At 57.0% G+C, this 17,670-nt stretch overlaps 6 protein-coding genes across 6 annotated transcripts; 3 read left to right on the top strand and 3 right to left on the bottom strand.

Annotated features, from left to right (window-relative positions):
- Nucleotides 1-207: 207 nt before the first annotated feature.
- Nucleotides 208-396, bottom strand: CORC01_10892 (uncharacterized protein; the record flags this gene model as incomplete). The annotated part of the gene is made up of 1 exon (XM_022622519.1): nucleotides 208-396. One exon carries the CDS (start codon nucleotides 394-396, stop codon nucleotides 208-210), a length of 189 nt encoding a protein of 62 aa, XP_022470930.1.
- A 596-nt stretch (nucleotides 397-992) lies between these two features.
- CORC01_10893 (ABC transporter) lies at nucleotides 993-6,119 on the top strand (the record flags this gene model as incomplete). Its single annotated transcript, XM_022622520.1, has 4 exons — nucleotides 993-1,019; nucleotides 1,857-2,505; nucleotides 2,564-3,829; nucleotides 3,880-6,119. The coding sequence occupies 4 exons, from the start codon at nucleotides 993-995 to the stop codon at nucleotides 6,117-6,119; spliced, it is 4,182 nt and encodes a 1,393-aa protein (XP_022470931.1).
- Nucleotides 6,120-10,745: 4,626 nt separating this feature from the next.
- On the top strand, nucleotides 10,746-12,123 carry CORC01_10894 (uncharacterized protein; the record flags this gene model as incomplete). Its single annotated transcript, XM_022622521.1, has 3 exons — nucleotides 10,746-10,862; nucleotides 11,006-11,132; nucleotides 11,537-12,123. The coding sequence occupies 3 exons, from the start codon at nucleotides 10,746-10,748 to the stop codon at nucleotides 12,121-12,123; spliced, it is 831 nt and encodes a 276-aa protein (XP_022470932.1).
- A 373-nt stretch (nucleotides 12,124-12,496) lies between these two features.
- Nucleotides 12,497-13,635, top strand: CORC01_10895 (uncharacterized protein; the record flags this gene model as incomplete). The annotated part of the gene is made up of 2 exons (XM_022622522.1): nucleotides 12,497-12,997; nucleotides 13,048-13,635. The coding sequence occupies 2 exons, from the start codon at nucleotides 12,497-12,499 to the stop codon at nucleotides 13,633-13,635; spliced, it is 1,089 nt and encodes a 362-aa protein (XP_022470933.1).
- A 528-nt stretch (nucleotides 13,636-14,163) lies between these two features.
- CORC01_10896 (uncharacterized protein) lies at nucleotides 14,164-15,195 on the bottom strand (the record flags this gene model as incomplete). Its single annotated transcript, XM_022622523.1, has 1 exon — nucleotides 14,164-15,195. One exon carries the CDS (start codon nucleotides 15,193-15,195, stop codon nucleotides 14,164-14,166), a length of 1,032 nt encoding a protein of 343 aa, XP_022470934.1.
- Nucleotides 15,196-15,805: 610 nt separating this feature from the next.
- CORC01_10897 (uncharacterized protein) lies at nucleotides 15,806-17,287 on the bottom strand (the record flags this gene model as incomplete). Its single annotated transcript, XM_022622524.1, has 1 exon — nucleotides 15,806-17,287. The coding sequence occupies one exon, from the start codon at nucleotides 17,285-17,287 to the stop codon at nucleotides 15,806-15,808; it is 1,482 nt and encodes a 493-aa protein (XP_022470935.1).
- Nucleotides 17,288-17,670: the final 383 nt, after the last annotated feature.

The following is a 17,670-nucleotide window of genomic DNA, read 5'->3' on the forward strand; positions in this document are numbered from 1 at the left end:
GGAGGGGCAATCCGCAAAATAGTATTGCTGGCGGGGGAGCGTAGGCTGTTAAGCGAGGCGCTGGGTTGGGTCTATCACGCCGGCTGACTCGACCGGGGGCGGCAGCGAGACACGGGCCTGACTTGGACTACGGTGAGACAGAACGGGTTAAGACGGGTACGGGTACACTGTCGCAGATGCCTTGCCTGCTTGCCAGTGGCTGCCTGCCTATTGTGTTGGCCGGTGGGTGTTCCGAACATGACGCGCAGGTTGCAAGCCCAAAGCACGGCTTCTCCGAGACTCTGTTCTTTCTGGATTGCTGGACCGGCGTGCTGGGTTTGTTGTCGAAGATACAGACGAAACACACTCGAGTGCTGATTGGAAGCGTTGGGGCCGGTGAAGGCTGAGTTTTGACATTTGCCCAAGAGACGCAGCCCTCGAGGCGTATCGGGGACGTGGATTGAAGCGAGATTCGAGGGATCAATCGCAATCACTCGAGTCTGGAAATCTCTGTGGTTGCGAGAGACAGGAGGAGAAGGTCCACAAAACGGTAGCGTCGATTCCATTGACGACGCAGTGCTTGCCTTATTCTGCGAATGACTAAGGTGCATGCATGTACATGGTACCTTGTACTTGCCTCCCGCCTCCAAAGCTGTTTCCCCAGAATATCTCTCGCTTGGCCGCCTGGGCTAAATAATACCAAGACAGGAAATAAGGAGCCGAGAAGGAGAAGGAGACAGCTGACAACGTGGCTCAACAGGCCGCAGCCCGCTGAATCCCGGTCCCTTTGGCTCTTGAACCCCGGGCACCTCATGTGCAGCGTTTACTGCGGTATCACAACCTTGGCTGCAATCATCAGTGCGTCGTTGTTTGCAGTCATCGGTCCCGCACCTCGCACCTCGCACTCGATGCCCTGCGAGCCCAGCAAGATCGATTAAGCCAATACGAGTATACGTGTACATGCCATGCTATTGTGCAGAGTAAGAAAGCACTACAGACATGATCGTTCCCGGATGACTGGCGCCGGTGTCGATATCGGCGTGTCTGACAGGCAGGTGATGGCTCGAAACAAGAGCACCTTTTCATACCAAACGTGCCAAAGTCCCTCCTGTTCATATCTCTCATCTGATGATGGCAAGTGAATCGACACGAGATGGACAATAGACACGCAGGTAGGCGGCGCGGTTCGGGCACGGTGGAGGTACACAGGAACCGAGCTAGTCACAGTTCGGGAAGTTGACAAGAGCGAGGTCAGAACGGGTCGGTTGCATTCCGTCGAATCTCGTCCCCATTTCTTTCTCCTGATAGTCGTCTCTCTCTCTCTTTCTCTCTGTCTCTCTGTCTCTCATGTCCTTTGGCCCCCGGTCCCACCCCAGGTCCAGGTCGCTAGCCTCTACCTTAACTCCGGAGACCCATCCATCTATATCAAAAGTGCACACCCCGGTGCGTCTCTCACCAAGCTCCTGGGGACTCCTTTATTCTACACCTTTGCGACGGAGTCCACTAATCCCTACCCTGGCCCGCAACCCGAGTGGGAACGCCTCTTTTCTCTATCCCTCCTCGCCTCTTTTTTTTATTAATTGTCGAGGGAAACACGCCAATCGACTGCAGCTGTTGTTTTCCTGCCCTTTGCCTGCCCCGATTCATCGTTGCGCGCGACAACGACGGTTCCTCGCCCCAACTTCTTTCTTGGCTTTCGCTATTGTCGATTTTCTTCTTTTCTTTCACTGCCTGCCTGTATACACATAGGGTTGTAATTTGAGGAAACTATTTGGATTTCGTCGTCGGATCAACCCTTGCGATAGGTTGCTGCCAGTGCTAAGCTCGGCATACACACACCACACCGGCAACGACATCCCGCACCCTCTCACGCACAGGAACCGCATCCCGACCAGTTTGCGCGCGGCGCATTCCGGCGCAACAAGCTTCTCACACATACAGCGCACAGCTCTGCCAGGAGCTACGCCGGCAACATGTCTCTCGAAAACGAGAAGCCCGTCAGGGCCAGCGAGAAGTCGACAGAGGTGGCTGAGAAGCCGGCCAGTCATGGCCACTCTGACAGGGCATCGTCCCATGGCGACTCGACAGAGGTGGACGCACCCAATCAACCAAAGAACCAGACGACGAGTATCAACAAACTCGAAAAGGCCGACTCCAAGGCCATCGCACCAAAGGACCCCAGCGACGACCCCTACGAGCACCTCCCCGCTGATGAGGCCGCGATTCTCAAGCGCCAGGTCTTCACTCCCGAAGTCAAGGCGGGCATCTTGACCCTGTACCGGTATTCTTCGACCAACGACCTGCTCATCCTCGCCCTCTCTGCCTTTACGTCCATCGTGGTCGGCGCCGCCCTGCCGCTCATGACCGTCATCTTTGGTAACCTGCAGGGCACTTTCCAAAACTACTTTGCTGGGCAGACATCCTATAAGGCCTTCACCGACGAATTGGCGAGCCTCGTCTTGTACTTTGTCTACCTCGCCATCGGCGTCTTTGTGTGCCAGTACATCACCACTGTGGGATTCATCTGTAAGTTTGCGCCCCGGCGGGACGACGCGAGTCTAAATCTGACCCAACACCAAAATAGACACGGGAGAGCACATTAGCGCAAAGATTCGCGAGCACTACCTCCAGAGCTGCATGCGCCAGAACATTGGTTTCTTCGACAAGCTGGGCGCCGGCGAGGTGACGACGCGCATCACCGCCGACACCAACCTGATCCAGGACGGCATCTCTGAAAAGGTAGGCCTGACGCTCGCCGCCGTCGCCACCTTCATCTCGGCCTTTGTCATTGGTTTCATCCACTACTGGAAGCTCACTCTGATCCTGTTGTCTACCGTCGTCGCCCTTCTCCTGAGCATGGGAGGCGGCTCTACCTTTATCGTCAAGTACAGCAAGCAGTCCATTGAGTCGTACGCCCACGGAGGCAGTCTCGCCGACGAGGTCATCAGCTCCATCCGCAACGCCGTCGCCTTTGGCACCCAGGACCGCCTGGCCAAGCAGTACGACGCGCACCTGGCAAAGGCCGAATTCTTTGGCTACAAGGTCAAGTCTGCCATTGGCGTCATGGTTGCGCTGATGATGACCATTCTGTACCTCAACTACGGTCTCGCGTTCTGGCAGGGGAGCAAGTTCCTCATCGACGACGGTATCAAGCTGTCCAACATTCTCATCATCATGATGTCCATCATGATCGGTGCCTTCAACCTCGGAAACGTCGCACCCAACGTGCAGGCCTTCACCACCGCCATCGCGGCGGCCGCCAAGATCTACAACACCATTGACCGCGTTTCTCCCCTGGATCCCTCCAGCGATGATGGAACCAAGCTCGAGCATGTCGAGGGCACGATCCGCCTCGAAAACATCAAGCACATTTACCCGTCTCGCCCAGAGGTCACGGTCATGGAGGACGTGAGCCTGACCATTCCTGCCGGTAAGACCACAGCGTTGGTCGGTGCCTCGGGCTCCGGCAAGAGCACAATCGTCGGTCTCGTTGAGCGGTTCTACGACCCCGTCCGCGGATCAGTGTACTTGGATGGCCACGACATCAGCACCTTGAACCTGCGTTGGCTGCGGCAGCAAATGGCCCTGGTCAGCCAGGAGCCCACTCTGTTCGCGACCACCATCTACCAGAACATCCGATACGGCCTCCTTGGTACCCAGCACGAGAATGCGTCCGAGGAAGAGCAGAAGAAGCTTATCGAGGAGGCGGCGAGAATGGCAAACGCCCACGACTTCATCAGCGGTCTTCCCGAAGGCTACCTCACCAACGTCGGCGAGCGCGGTTTCCTCCTCTCCGGCGGCCAAAAGCAGCGCATCGCCATTGCGCGCGCGGTCGTGTCCAACCCCAAGAGTACGTTATCCCTTGCGACCCCTCACCGAGCTCTTTACTGACCCTCACAGTTCTGCTCCTCGATGAGGCCACCTCTGCCCTCGACACCAAGTCGGAGGGTGTTGTGCAAGCCGCCCTCGAAGTCGCCTCCCAGGGCCGAACCACCATCACCATTGCCCACCGTCTGTCCACCATCAAGGATGCCCACAACATCATCGTCATGTCCAACGGCCGCATCGTCGAACAGGGTACCCACAACGACCTTCTCGCCAAGCACGGCGCCTACTACAATCTCGTCACGGCCCAGAACATTGCCAGAGTCAACGAGATGGACGCCCAGGAGGAGGAAGCCATCGACGCCGAAGACGACGAGATCATCCGCAAGGCCTCCCGCGCCTCGGACAAGGGCTACGTCGCCGACCCGGAAGACGACACAGCCGCCAAGCTGCAGCGAACAAGCACCTCCAAGTCTCTGTCCAGCGTCGCTCTCCAGAACAGAGGGGACGATGGTGAGGTGAAGTACGGCCTGTGGACCCTCATCAAGCTCATCGCCTCGTTCAACCAAAAGGAATGGAAGCTCATGCTCATTGGTCTCTTCTTCTCCATCATCTGCGGTGGTGGCAACCCTACCCAGGCCGTCTTCTTCGCCAAGCAGATCATGACCCTGTCGGTCCCCATCACCCCACAGACTACCCAGGCGACCCTCCACCAAATGAAGAAGGATTCCGACTTCTGGAGCGCCATGTACCTGATGCTCGCTGGTGTCCAGTTCATCGCCTTTGTCATCCAGGGAATCGTCTTTGCCAAGTGCTCCGAGCGCCTCATCCACCGTGTCCGCGACCAGGCCTTCCGCACCATGCTGCGGCAGGACGTTGCCTTTTTCGATAAGGACTCCAACACGGCCGGCGCGCTCACCTCGTTCCTTTCCACCGAGACCACCCACTTGGCCGGGCTTAGCGGTGTCACTCTAGGCACCCTGCTCATGGTCTCGACGACCTTGATTGCCGCCCTGGCGCTCGCCATCGCCATCGGCTGGAAGCTCGCCCTCGTCTGCACTGCCACCATTCCCATCCTCATTGGCTGCGGTTTCTTCCGTTTCTGGATGCTCGCGCATTTCCAGCGCCGCTCCAAGACTGCGTACTCCAACTCTGCGAGCTACGCATCCGAGGCCATCTCGGCGATCCGCACCGTTGCCTCGCTCACGCGTGAGGACGACGTCATCCGCCAGTACCAGACCTCTCTGGCCATCCAACAGCGCGCCAGTCTCATCTCGATCCTCAAGTCCAGCTTGTTGTTCGCCGCGTCGCAGTCCTTTATGTTCTTGGCCTTTGCTCTCGGTTTCTGGTACGGTGGCACGCTCATCGCCAAGAAGGAGTACGACATGTTCCAGTTCTTTGTCTGCTTCTCTGCCGTCATCTTTGGTGCCCAGTCAGCCGGATCCATCTTCTCGTTCGCCCCCGACATGGGCAAGGCTCACCAGGCCGCCAACGAGCTCAAGATCCTCTTCGACCGTAAGCCGACCATCGACACCTGGTCCAAGGAGGGCGCTTCGCTCGATGCTGTCGACGGCACCTTGGAATTCCGCGATGTCCACTTCCGGTATCCGACCAGACCCGAGCAACCCGTGCTCCGCGGACTGAACCTCGTCATTCGCCCCGGACAGTACGTCGCGCTTGTCGGAGCCTCCGGCTGCGGCAAGTCCACGACGATTGCCCTCCTCGAGCGTTTCTACGACCCCCTTTCCGGTGCCATCTTTGTCGATGGCCAGGAGATTAGCACACTCAACGTAAACCAGTACCGCTCCTTCATCGCTCTCGTCAGCCAGGAGCCTACCCTTTACCAGGGCACGATCAGGGAGAACATCCTGCTCGGTGCCCACACAGAAGTCACCGACGAGGCCATTGAGTTTGCCTGTCGCGAGGCCAACATTTACGACTTTATCGTCTCGATGCCCGAGGGCTTCAACACAGTGGTCGGAAGCAAGGGTGCCCTTCTCTCTGGTGGTCAGAAGCAGCGTATCGCCATTGCCCGCGCCCTCATCCGCGACCCCAAGATCCTGCTGCTTGACGAGGCCACGTCGGCCCTCGACTCCGAGTCCGAGCACGTCGTCCAGGCTGCCCTCGACAAGGCCGCCAAGGGCCGCACAACGATTGCCGTGGCGCATCGTCTTAGCACCATCCAGAAGGCCGACATTATCTACGTGTTCGACCAGGGCCGCATTGTCGAGCAAGGCACGCACGCCGAGCTGATGAAGAAGAACGGCCGTTATGCTGAACTGGTCAACCTCCAGTCCCTGGAGAAGAACAGCTAGACGTTGTGTGGACGTGAGTGCCGTGTGGGAAAAGTCATTTGTTTTGTCGCGAGCTGCATTTGCTTGCGGGGGCTTCATTGCGTTGTCTCCAGAGATATCCGGATCACCACACCGATCCATGTCTATTTTGCATTGTTGTGCGTTTTCACCCTTTCATGAGGAGAGATTTGCGGGTACACGGCATAGATTCGCCGTCGAACAAAAAGGAGGTTAGATAGATGAGACATGTCGTATTGTAGCCTTTGGTTTAATGGGCAGGGTTGAGAGAGTATAGACTCCCCTCCATCGATACACGAGTACCTACTCATGTAGACGTAATTCCAATCTTTCAAACGCTTGCGTCAACCTCTGGCGGCATGTTCGTGGCTGACATAGATAGGGCATGTCACGTAGCGTGTCGTTGTTTGATTTCTAGTGCTCCCGTTCCCGACGCATATTGTTGTCGACTGGTTGATCAAATACGCTTGCCCATGCACAGATTGGTATGTGATGGCCTTGGCGCCAAATCACGTCACAGACACGAGAACACGCTGTGGGGTACATGCACAGGATGGGATGACTGGTGAACGAAGTTTGAGAAGTCGTTTTTGAATCAAAAACGCATCGCACGTCTCCTCATCCCATCATTCTGTCGACAATACGAATGTGGCCGGCCAATCCATTGCCATGGCTTGATTTCATCCAATCTGCTCGCGTACTTGACTATTCCTCCTCGATGGGATCCATTTCCGGTTCACCCACAACTGGTTTCTCAGGGTGTGCTGTCTGATCGAGGATTCGCGAGGTCTGCTTTGGCTTCAAGAAGACCTCTGAGCTTCAACTTCTGCCCGAGACCATATCGGGCGTATTGCCAGGCATCCATGCTGCTGGAGCCGGACATCATGGGCCGTGTTGGCAGTGAAGTTGTATTGAGAAAGAGAGACATGGAGAGAGGAGAATGAGAAAAGAGAGGGGAGAGAGGTTGGAGCCCACAGCAGGGTGAAATATCGAATGGCCCTAATCGAGTATTTGGGAGACGTAAACGAAGATAGCTCCCGAGCTATTGCGTTGAAGGAAGATATGGGTGGTATGGGCAGGCCATTTGCTACGCCTTCACCCACCGGCTGAGGAACGTCGCAGTCGCTGGGTATGGCATCACCTTCTTTTACCGCTTCCCGGAGATGCCGTTCGACCTTGGGACCAAGGAGCTTTGAGATCACAGAGTGGGGGATTGGATGGAAGTGTGTATCTTGAGTGCCTTGGGCAAATGACGGCATGCTACAGTACGAAATGGTCCTCAACTTTCAACTTTGAATACATTGAATGATAGTTACGATGAAGAATTTATTGCAAAGACCAATTGAGTGTGATGTATGGCTGTATTGATTGTGTGCCACTTGATCAGAGTTGTCATGGCCTTCCCGCCTTGCTTGCCGACAAGTCCCATCCGTGGGGTCATCTCATCTTGTGTCCTGTCCCCATGCCATCCTCACGTACGGCCATAAAGTCTTCAGTAGTTGTTTTGCGATCTGTGATTTAATGTAGTCAGAGCCTCCGAGAAACCTGTTTATGCGTAGCGATACGGGTCTTCACGAGCAGCTGCCGACCATGTTTGTTCGAATCCCTTCACCTGATATCAAGACACATCGTCTTGGTTTTGACCGTGGTAGACTGAAACGTTAGTTTTCCGGTGACATGGAGCAAGGGCGAGGATATTTTCTCCATGTGTCTCGGCGGATCTGGTCATACCCGCGGAGCCTCGTGTTGAAGCAGCCAGCCGTTGTGCCGCCGCCGCCGCCGCCGCCCTCGCTTGCCCTGCCGCATCGTGACGAGATGAGACTTTCGCCGTTGGTGATGCTGAGAAAACACCATCCCCTCAGCTCGCCTGGCCCCGCCCGGTGTCAGACATGCGTTGCGGCGTGGCGTGGTGGTGAGACTTGTCTCGGAGTCCCTGGAATGAAGACTTGATGCTGTGCGACCCGGGGAGAGCATGGCCGCTTTGGGCTTGTTGTTCGCAGTGGGCAGGCGGCGGAGGATTGAAGCCAGAAATTGTCTCGGCGACTATGTGGTGTGAGCCTGTGGCATTTGTCTCAACACTTTAGCTGGCGTGGCCCTCGAAGCCAGTCTGCTCCGGCTTGTGCAACGTGCGACCAAGCGGTATGACAGAGATGCTTGTCGCTGAGCAACCTCGGTCTGGCTAACTCATGTCTGTGGCACTTTTGTGCGATGGATTGTTTTCGACAAGCATTGGACGCGCATGTGCTGGAACTGCTTTGATGCATCTAACCGCAAGTTGGTAACTCGTGTCGTCAAGTCACGCCTGGCTCGGTCGATTATTCACCAGTCTATCTGTGGGGATGCCACATCAATTATCCCCCGCCAACTACGAATAAGACAACGTGCAATGGATCTCTGGGGCGCCGTTCCGCATTGGCGTCCTCGAAAGCAAGAGTCGCTTACAACCAGTAGAGATCGAATAGGGGTCATGATATCACTGGTTGGCCAGCCAGGTCGAAAGCGCCAGCCCGTTGCACAATTTCCCTCTCGCTTGCATTCGATCTGTGGCGCCGTTGTACGAGGGCGCCGTCTGAAGCTTGCGCATTTCCATGCGACGGTATGTGGGCGTTATGTAGGGAGGCGCAGGTACCCGTCGACTAACAGAAGCACGGCGAAAGCCAAAGCAATAGACCTCACACCGGCAGTGCGCTAGCCCGCCGAGCTGGGAGCGCGTGGTGGAAGTGGACAATCGACAGTCATCAACACCGCAATCTACCGCCAAGACAGGCCGTTTTCTTCAATGTCAGACACGCGGAAGCGAGAGATGTCGTCCCATCCCATCCGGGCTGACCGGCGTACCGGCACGGAGGAAATGAGACCCAGATGGGTGACACCACTTTGAGCCAAATATCGAACTCTCACACATGCGAGGTGGCAGCCAAGTGCGCCGCGGCCGAGACTTGTCGATGTTTGGAGGGAGCATCCCTTCTGCAGGGAATCAAGAAGCGCAAAGGATGGAAAATTAGGAGGTTGCCGCCGGGCCGCTGGACCCGAGGCACTGCACGCGTCTCCTCTCCATGCATTTGACTCTCAGCAGCACGTGAAGTTTATGTTGCATTGGCTCCTGCTGAAAGGTTAAGACGTACGCGGTTATGGTAGGGTTCTTCGTTGCAAGTCTGGAGTCTAGATGTGGTGGTCTGGCAAGATGATTAGGCGGCGGCTGTGGACAGGGGACCCCCTCGTGGAATGCGTGGTTGGAAATGAGCGGTCGAGGATGACAGCCGCCACAGTACTTCCCAGTCCCAGCTCCCGGGCTGGGGTTGGTGCCTCGTAGATCGGGTTGATTTCAGGGTTCTGGCAATGACAGCAGTGACTTATACGACTGGTCGGAGAGTTGTTCTTCATCTTCTCTCCCTGGGCTTGGAGACTAATTGATTGTGCTGTCGTGTACATGTATGCTCTTTTCCCGGGCGACGTCGAAACTGAGAGCTGCATGGAAGCGACGGCCTCCATCGGTCGATTAATGAGACGAATCCAGCCTAGACGCAGCCGAAGTTCCTTCTTCGGGCCACGTAGGGCAGCGGGTGACGACGACTAGGGGGACGGAGGTCGAATCGGGAAAGTGTGTCAAATCTTGAACGGGCTCAATGGGAAAAGCGCGCACGGAAGTTGGATAGGGGCAGCCGATGGATCCAAAGTGAAGAGGAGAACTCTACTACGTAGGGAAAGGCGAACAGACGGCCGGCAACGAGTCGCCATCTTCACTGGGAAGGACCCCATCTGCGGACGAGCAGATTCTGACAGCCGGGAGACCACTGGACACAGATAGCGTCGTGTGCCGCCGTTTCCCGTGGCGGTCATGGACGAGAAGGACCCGTGAGACTTGACTCTTGCCATCACAACGATCACTTCTGGCGGACAGGCACTTGGGCCAATCTGCAGAGCCCACCTTCCCCCCTTTTCAGAGCCGACATGATTGGCTTACTGCATCTGCCCTTTCCCCAGTGCAGGACAGGTCAATTAATTGCGCCTGCCAACATTTCATAAAATCCCTCTCCTTGGCAATGCACTGCTGTTGCGCTATGAATGCACGCTCATCTGGATGATGCCTGGCGGTGGGCCCTTTTGCATTCCGTCAGTCGTCCGTCGCGAGGGTCGCGTTACTCTTTTTCTGGGGATGGGGGCGATGCAACCGCTGCAACTCACAAGTCGTCGGTACAGAAGTCTCCGTTGTGGACGACTGGAAATAGAAACGCGAATGCTTGTCATGAAAGAGTTGTGCCAGGTGGGAGAGAAGATCAACCATGTGGGCTCCCACCTGAAGACAGACGAACATCCGCCCCCACAACTTCAGGCGCAGCACTGCGAGCCGGACATTGGAACGCAATGCGCACACACCAAAGCCCTCACTCCCGGTGACTCCACAGAGGACGACGACGGCCTAATAGGGACATTGAAGTGATCATCTCCCGTCGTCGGTGGGTTTGGCTCTGCTCCAGTGCGAACCTGAACCACAGATTCGGCCTCGCATCAGAGACAGCAATCCAGACTGACGTGCTGCCCGTTCCAGGCCGGTGCCAATGAATGGCCGTAGCTGCTCATCCCTCGTTGCTACCCTGCAATGCCCGCCGTTCTAGACCACCCGCTGGCATGTTCAGTCAGCCGCCCGCTGCATCGCTCTTTGGTTGTGTTGCAGCGGTCATTGTTTACTACGCCTGGGCCGATGCGACCAAAGACACCCTCCTGAGGCAGCCCGGCTGGTCGACGGTAGAGATTGCGAGATAATAAGGTTGTTTTCCATTGTTCATGCTATCTCACTACCTGCCTATATGACGATGCTCCGATCAGACGTTCGTGTTTCTTCAAGCCGTCCCGCCCGGCATCTGAAATTGAAGTGTTGTGTTTCTTAGCGGATCCCACACTCGACGTTGCGACGTCAACCCGCAGTTCAGGGAAGCTTCCAAGTCCAAGGCCCGCCGCTCGAGGGCCAGGATTCCAAGCTTCGACTGGGAAGCCACCACTCACGGATGGATTCAGGTACGTGCATTGAGGTGCCGACCTGTGCTCATGAGCAGCGAACAAGCGGGGTGCAGGCGCAGGTCGTCGTACGGATCCAAGTGCAAAAGCAGGTGCAAAACTAGATAGGATCGAAAGTGCAGGCACAGCTGCAAGTGCGCGCCGTCTGGTGGTGACCCAGGTGACGGTTCCATTGGTTTGGCCGGAAGGCGGCAGGCGCAAATATTGGCTCATGCTGGCTGAGTGGCTTGACGCCAAACCTTCCCGGCCGGCGTACCCCTGCCTCCTTCCCCTGTCCCTGCCAAGCGTGGCCGGTTCCTTTTCAACCACCGGCCACGAACCAGCCCAGGTACCCAGGAGGAAAGAGCAGGTCGGTGGACCAGGTCCCCGTCTTGCACCTCGTCCGCTGTGAAAATACGACCCAGCCCGACCTGGACCCCCCGGCTGCCGTCCAAGCATCGCACACGCTCCACTGAAGAAGCCCGTTCACGGCCATCACATTGGGTCCGACGCTACCTCACCCAACTCGGAGCAGGAGTTGACTCTCTTCTGTTGTGCTGCTAGCTTTTGGGCCCCCAAGTCCAAGTCCACTTCCACCGTCGCCATCCAACTTCCCCTAGACCCCTGCTCCCCTGTCCGGCCTACCACGCCTCCACGCCTCCTACCACGCGAGCGAGCCAAGCCAAGCCAATATTGCTGCCAGCTCCCCCCCATCGACCATCCCGTCCCATCTCACCAGCGCTCGTCCGCTTGTTGCTCCTTCTTAACCTCTTCTTCCCCCAGCCAGAGCCAGGGATCGCCGTCGCCCTCCAAGAGCCTCGCCTTGCCTCATCTCGCCAGCCCAGATCCCACTGAGGATCGTCTCGACGACTCGACAGTGGTGGACAACCTCGAAGCAGCCATCGATTTTTACAGCCGAAGCAACTGGACCTTGTTCGACGCAGAAGTACCTCGAGTCGCCGCCTTAGTGGACGAGACCAATCTCTCAGCCCGTTCGCCGTCGCATCATTGACTACAACATCAGCGTTGTCGTCGACATTTCCGATCCTTATCCTCGGTCATTTAGACCGAATCCATTCGTTTAACCGCCCATTTTCACATCGCCTTCATTGGCAGTCGATTCAACGCACCACCACAACCCGACCACGAGAGTGATCCACACGTGTAGTCAGTGGAGTGGTGATCTCGTTTTTCCTCCGCGCTATTATATATCTACCATCGCGTGCGTGATCTGGTTGATCACCAGCTAGAGATATTCGGCGCCGATCAACGTGGGGTTCCCTTTATCTACCCCAGCAAAGTCTTGTGTCGAAGACTTGTCAGAACCGCTGCACGAGGGATAAGAGTATGTTTGGTCTCGTCAGCCTGCGTGTCGCAGTTTCATCATGATGGCCTTCGAGTCTCTCTCACCCTTCACCCGGCCACGGTCACTATGGCTTGTCCTGTGCCTCACCATCGCCTCCATGGTATTGGCTGTCTCTGAACCCGTACTGGAGGTTCTCCCCGCTCAGATTACTGCTCCCGCAGTGCTCCCTCCCATGGATGTCCTCCTCATTGACGACCGCACGCCTATGATGATCAAGGGTCGATGGACCATGGTTCCGCCCGGGCACGACGAGCTCAAGAAGCGAGACGACAAGGCCATCACGCCGACACCGAGCACAACGGACAAGGCATCAGCTACTGCCGACTCGACGACGCTGACCGTTTCGGTCAAGGTGCCTGCTGCGACTGTAGACGTGTCATCGCCCCTGCCGTCACCTTTCGACACCAGTCTCGCCTTCAACTTTACCAGCAACGACGGCGCATCCTGCCCTCGCTTCATCAATTCTCTCCTCACCAACCAAAACTTTAGAAAGTGCTACCCGCTTTCGATGCTGTTACAGGTACGTTTGCTGTCTGCCGGTGCGGTACACGAGCTGACTTTTTTGCGCAGGGCTCGAGATCCTTCTTTGAGGCTGAAAAAAAGCTTGTGAGCATTGTGAGAGTGCTCGACGCCACCTGCGGCGCTGACGTCGAGTACTGCACACAGTTTCTCACCGGCGTGGCCGGTAACCTAACGTTGGATGCCAACTGCGGCTCCGACTACCAGGCCGGCAACCCAATCGTCATGCAGGCCTACCTCGGCTTGGTGTCGTATGAGATGCTGTACAAGGCCACCTGTCTCACCGATCCCGACACGTCCATGTACTGCTTCGCCAACGCCGTCACCAACCTCACCACGCCGTCCAACGTCTACTTCTACTACCTCCCACTCAACATGACTCTTCCCGGCAGCGCAAACCCCACCTGCGGCACGTGTCTCCGACAGACCATGGAGATTTACCAGACCTTCACCACGAACCGCAAACTCGCCATCTCGTCCACATATGCGGACGCCGCCTCGCAGGTCAATACCATGTGCGGGCCAGAGTACGTCAACGACACCCTCCTGGCCGCCGTCAGCATGGCAGGGCTGTCGACGCCCTCGTGGGCTCTGGCGGTGACAACCATGACGCTGGCTCTTCTCTACAACTTTTTGTAGAAAGAGACGCGGTCAGGAGACTGCACTGATGGTTACGAGTCATATACGAGTTCTTTGATTTCCAGCAAGCGCCATGATACCCTCGACATTCTGTCGCATTTACTTTTCATTCTTCTAATGCCTCACCAGGCATCCGAGCTTCTCGGGCATTTCATTACACAATTTATTAGTCTTTTTCTGTTCACGATCGGACATGGGGAAAAGAAAAAAGAGCCGGGTCCCAAGGGACGGCATCGGATGGCGGTCTAGTGATTATTTGCATCCTCGGCCTTTACGGCAGGAACTGGGCATGGCGTATCCGCTGAGCCCCGGCGGAACGGGCGGTCACATACGATGGGAATTATCGGCATCCGACGAGGTGCCACACATATACTGTAATCTTCGCATGGTGCAACTGTTGATACTCTTCTTGTAGATACCTATGTGGCGGCTGTTTTGTTGTGGAGATGGATATGACGGCCTGCCAGGGTCGTTGCAATACACCATGTAGTCAACATTCAACTCCCTTGCTCCGTGATTACATGGCAATTACAACTTCTCCCGTTGACGACCACCTCGCCTTTCCTCCTGCTCCCTCAGCCTTCTCTGAACAACCTTCCACGCGTGCGCCCCGTCCGCGTACCCGACAAACGGCGCTCCGGGCTCGTACCCGAGCAAGTCCACCAACCGCCTGGGCATCCGGCCCAACTTGTCCCACTCAACGGCGAGGATCTGGTTCTCGAGGGGGCGCACCCAGGGCTGGCAGTACTGGATCGTCAGTGCCCGCCTGGGGTTGGGCGAGGTGTTTTCCCCGCCGCCGTGCCAGAGGGTGCCCAGGAAGAAGACGGCGCTGCCCTTGTGCATCACGATGGGGACGGTGTCCTTTCTCTGGGGCGAGTAGGCTGCGTCGGTGTCCGGGCCCCAAGTGTGGGAGTCTGGGATCACGACGGTCGCGCCGTTTGTGGGGTTAAAGTCGTCGAGGGCGACCATGACGCCCTGCGGGGTGTTAGGATAGTGTGACGGGTCATGGCAGTGGAAGAAGAGGGAGGAGGAGGACTTTACCGTCCCGAAAGGCCGATGGGGCCTCGGCACCCCGACGTACCCGTCGTCGTGGTGCAGCGCCTGCGGGGCCTCGCCCGGCTGGATGTAGACGCTGTGGAACGCGTTGAGGAGGAAGGCCGGGTCCAAGAAGTGCTCGTTGAGCGCCAGGAGGGCCGGGTGCGTGGGGAACTTGTAGAAGACGGGCGACTTGTTGAGGAGGGCGTAGATACGGCGGGTTTTGAACCCCTCGAAGCTGTTCCGGCCGCCGCCGCCGCCGACGTCTGTACCGCTGTCTACAAAGCCGCCCGCTGGCCCGGCTGTTAGGGACGACGATGTCAGGCGGACGATTTCTGCGTGCGCTTCGTCTGCTTCGGAGGCGGAGAAGGCGTCGGGGATGATCACATAGCCATGCTGCTCTACGTGCGCGATGAGGGCTTCAATGTTGGGGACGGTGGGCGATGTTGGGGTGGACCGCGCCAGGCGGTCGTCGGCGCCGGTTTGCTTGTTGACGAGGGCTTGGGCTCGAGATTGGAGTGTCATTTTGATGCTGTGTGATGGAATGGAGGGATATCAAAAATGGATCGAGTCCGGTTGAGACTCGCAGAGTACTTATACATCTCCGCTCGTTGCTCATCTTGCATTGTGGTATTCGGTAAGATGTGGGTCCGCCGAGGCACGACGTCGAGATGGACGGGACAGCGGCAGAGTGAGTTGACGCGGGGAGAGAATAAACTTCAAATCCTTGATGACGGGATGGATGGGGGGTGCGGGGCAGCCGAGGTTGATAAACAGAAACTCTTTGCCCAGTTTACGAACCATTATGCCCCAGTGTCACAATTCACAAGTCGGACGAGTCCGTGGATTGCTTTTGTCCGGCAAGACGTCGGTCGGGGCGGTCCTCTGTTGCGGAAAGCTTGGACACCTCCGGCCGGCACTTCAGTCTGTCCCACTTTAGCCCGGGCTTTGGACAACACACATGCTTAATCATCTTTTATTCTAGACTGCCTCCTGCGGTATCTGCTGTCATTTTGCCATGTTTCGTACCAATCAAGTACGTTCCACTCGAACGCGGGACTGAAGACGGCGCTATGAGGCATCTGAAATTCCTTGCGACGCCGCGTCCATTCATTATCAGATCGTTCTACCATCATCACTCCAACCGGAGCCCTTCGAGCTCCTTCTTGAGCACCTCCACAGGCCGAAAGGTGCTTCGGTAGGGGCCAAGCTGCACTATTCTCACCGGCACGCTCTCCTCCTTTTGGTATTCCTCGCCGGCTGCCTCGGCTCGTTCGGCCTCGATCTGCGCCACGCTCTTCACCTCGGAGAAGTCGCCCTTGATGCCCGTCTTCTCCTCGCCCCAGATCTCAAAGAAGGGGTAGCCGTGGTTGGCGTACGACTGGGCATCGACGGGGGTATCGGGGGCTGGCTGTCCAGTCACGGCACAGAAGGACTTGACGTCCAGGATCTGCAGGTTCATCATCACTGAGGCTTCAACGTCCCAGACATTGGCCGGGTACTTGTCTGCCTCGATCGTCTGGGTGATGAGACCGCCAGCCGCGAGACCCATCTCCTCGACTTCCGGAGGCGGTGCCGCCCTCGCCATGGCGCACTCGGTCATCATCACGGAGTTGGCGCCAGGAGCCCCCTTGGCCTTGACCGCTCCCATCATGCGCATCCGACCCCGTATTGGTGTATCGTGGACGACGTTGATGGTCGCGAAGTTGGGTGGGAAGTAGGTGTCGCCAAGCTTGGTCTCGTCAGAAAAGTCGATTCTGTACTTGTCAAAGACCGAGCGCTTCCCGTGATCGCTGAGACGCTGTTGCTCGACGGCGATGTCAAACTCATCGCGGATGAGCCTCTTGACGTCCAGCCAGGTGCTCTCGGCGGTGAGACCCTTTTCGGCAATGTTGAAGGTCCGGGTGACGACCTTGTGCTCCTTGTTCTCATAGCGGACGTCAAACTCGGCCGGGAGATTCTTCTTGATGGGAATCACTTCAATCTGGATGCCGCCAATGTTCTCCTCCCCAGTGACCTGGGCCTCCACCGAGAATCCCGACCCCTTGGGCTGCGCGACGAATTGCCGAATCTTGCCGTCCTCTGAGACGATGCCGTCCAGCCAGTTCTGGTCAGGCACCACCATGTAGTCCTGGATCTGCTTGCCGCTGTTGAGCATCCGCAAGCGCTTCTCCAGCGTCTTGTCGTTCTCCGTCATGGGCAGCCCTGAAACGGCATTGACACCGCCGACGTAGATCTTGATGGCGAACGGGGCTTGCGCCGAGAAGTTGACCCACATGGCCTCGCGCTGGTACATTGGGAAGAAGATGCCGCCCTTCTTGGCCATATCCGGGGGCATGTTGTGCGCATAGTCTTGGACCTTGAACAGGGGAAAGGATCCGAGGCCGGGGGGAAGGCTGTTGGTGTCCCTGTTGTCGGGCACGCGGATCGTACGGTTCAACTGGATGGACAGAGCGTCTTTCTTGCTGCCGTGGGAGATGCGGATGCTTGATTGTGTCGAGCGAGGACCGTTGTCGCCGATACGGACCGTCACTTTGCGGCTGCTGGCGATGGGTTGCTGCGTGGCATGGATCTCGGGCATGACCTCGACAGCCGCGGGATCACTGGCGGTGGTCATCTTGTGTTTCTATGATTGAGATGCTGAGTCGAATTGTATCGGATAAAAGACGAAAAGTATGTCGGATCGGTGAGTTGAATGAATGGTGAGTCGGACAAGAGGCAGAGGTTGGTGTTCCCGACCTGAGGGCTTCTTCTTATGCACGGCAAGGTGCTACATGCAGATGGTAGCACTTCTCTACCGCCCGAGTCAAGTCGCACGTGTCACGCAGGCAGCCGGGGGCTGTTAAGGAGACGTCTTTGGTTCAGCCTCATCGTGACACTAATCGGCAAGGTATTGTGAGGCGGAGGGAGCAATGGGGAGATGCAATTGGTGACCGTCCCTTGACGTTGGCTGGCTCCAGGAACTGTTGTTGGTGATTGGTTGCGAATTCCAGTTTTGGC

The sequence above is a fragment of the Colletotrichum orchidophilum genome, assembly GCF_001831195.1.
Source record: "Colletotrichum orchidophilum strain IMI 309357 chromosome Unknown Scaffold_112.1, whole genome shotgun sequence".
Taxonomy (NCBI): Eukaryota; Fungi; Ascomycota; class Sordariomycetes; order Glomerellales; family Glomerellaceae; genus Colletotrichum; species Colletotrichum orchidophilum.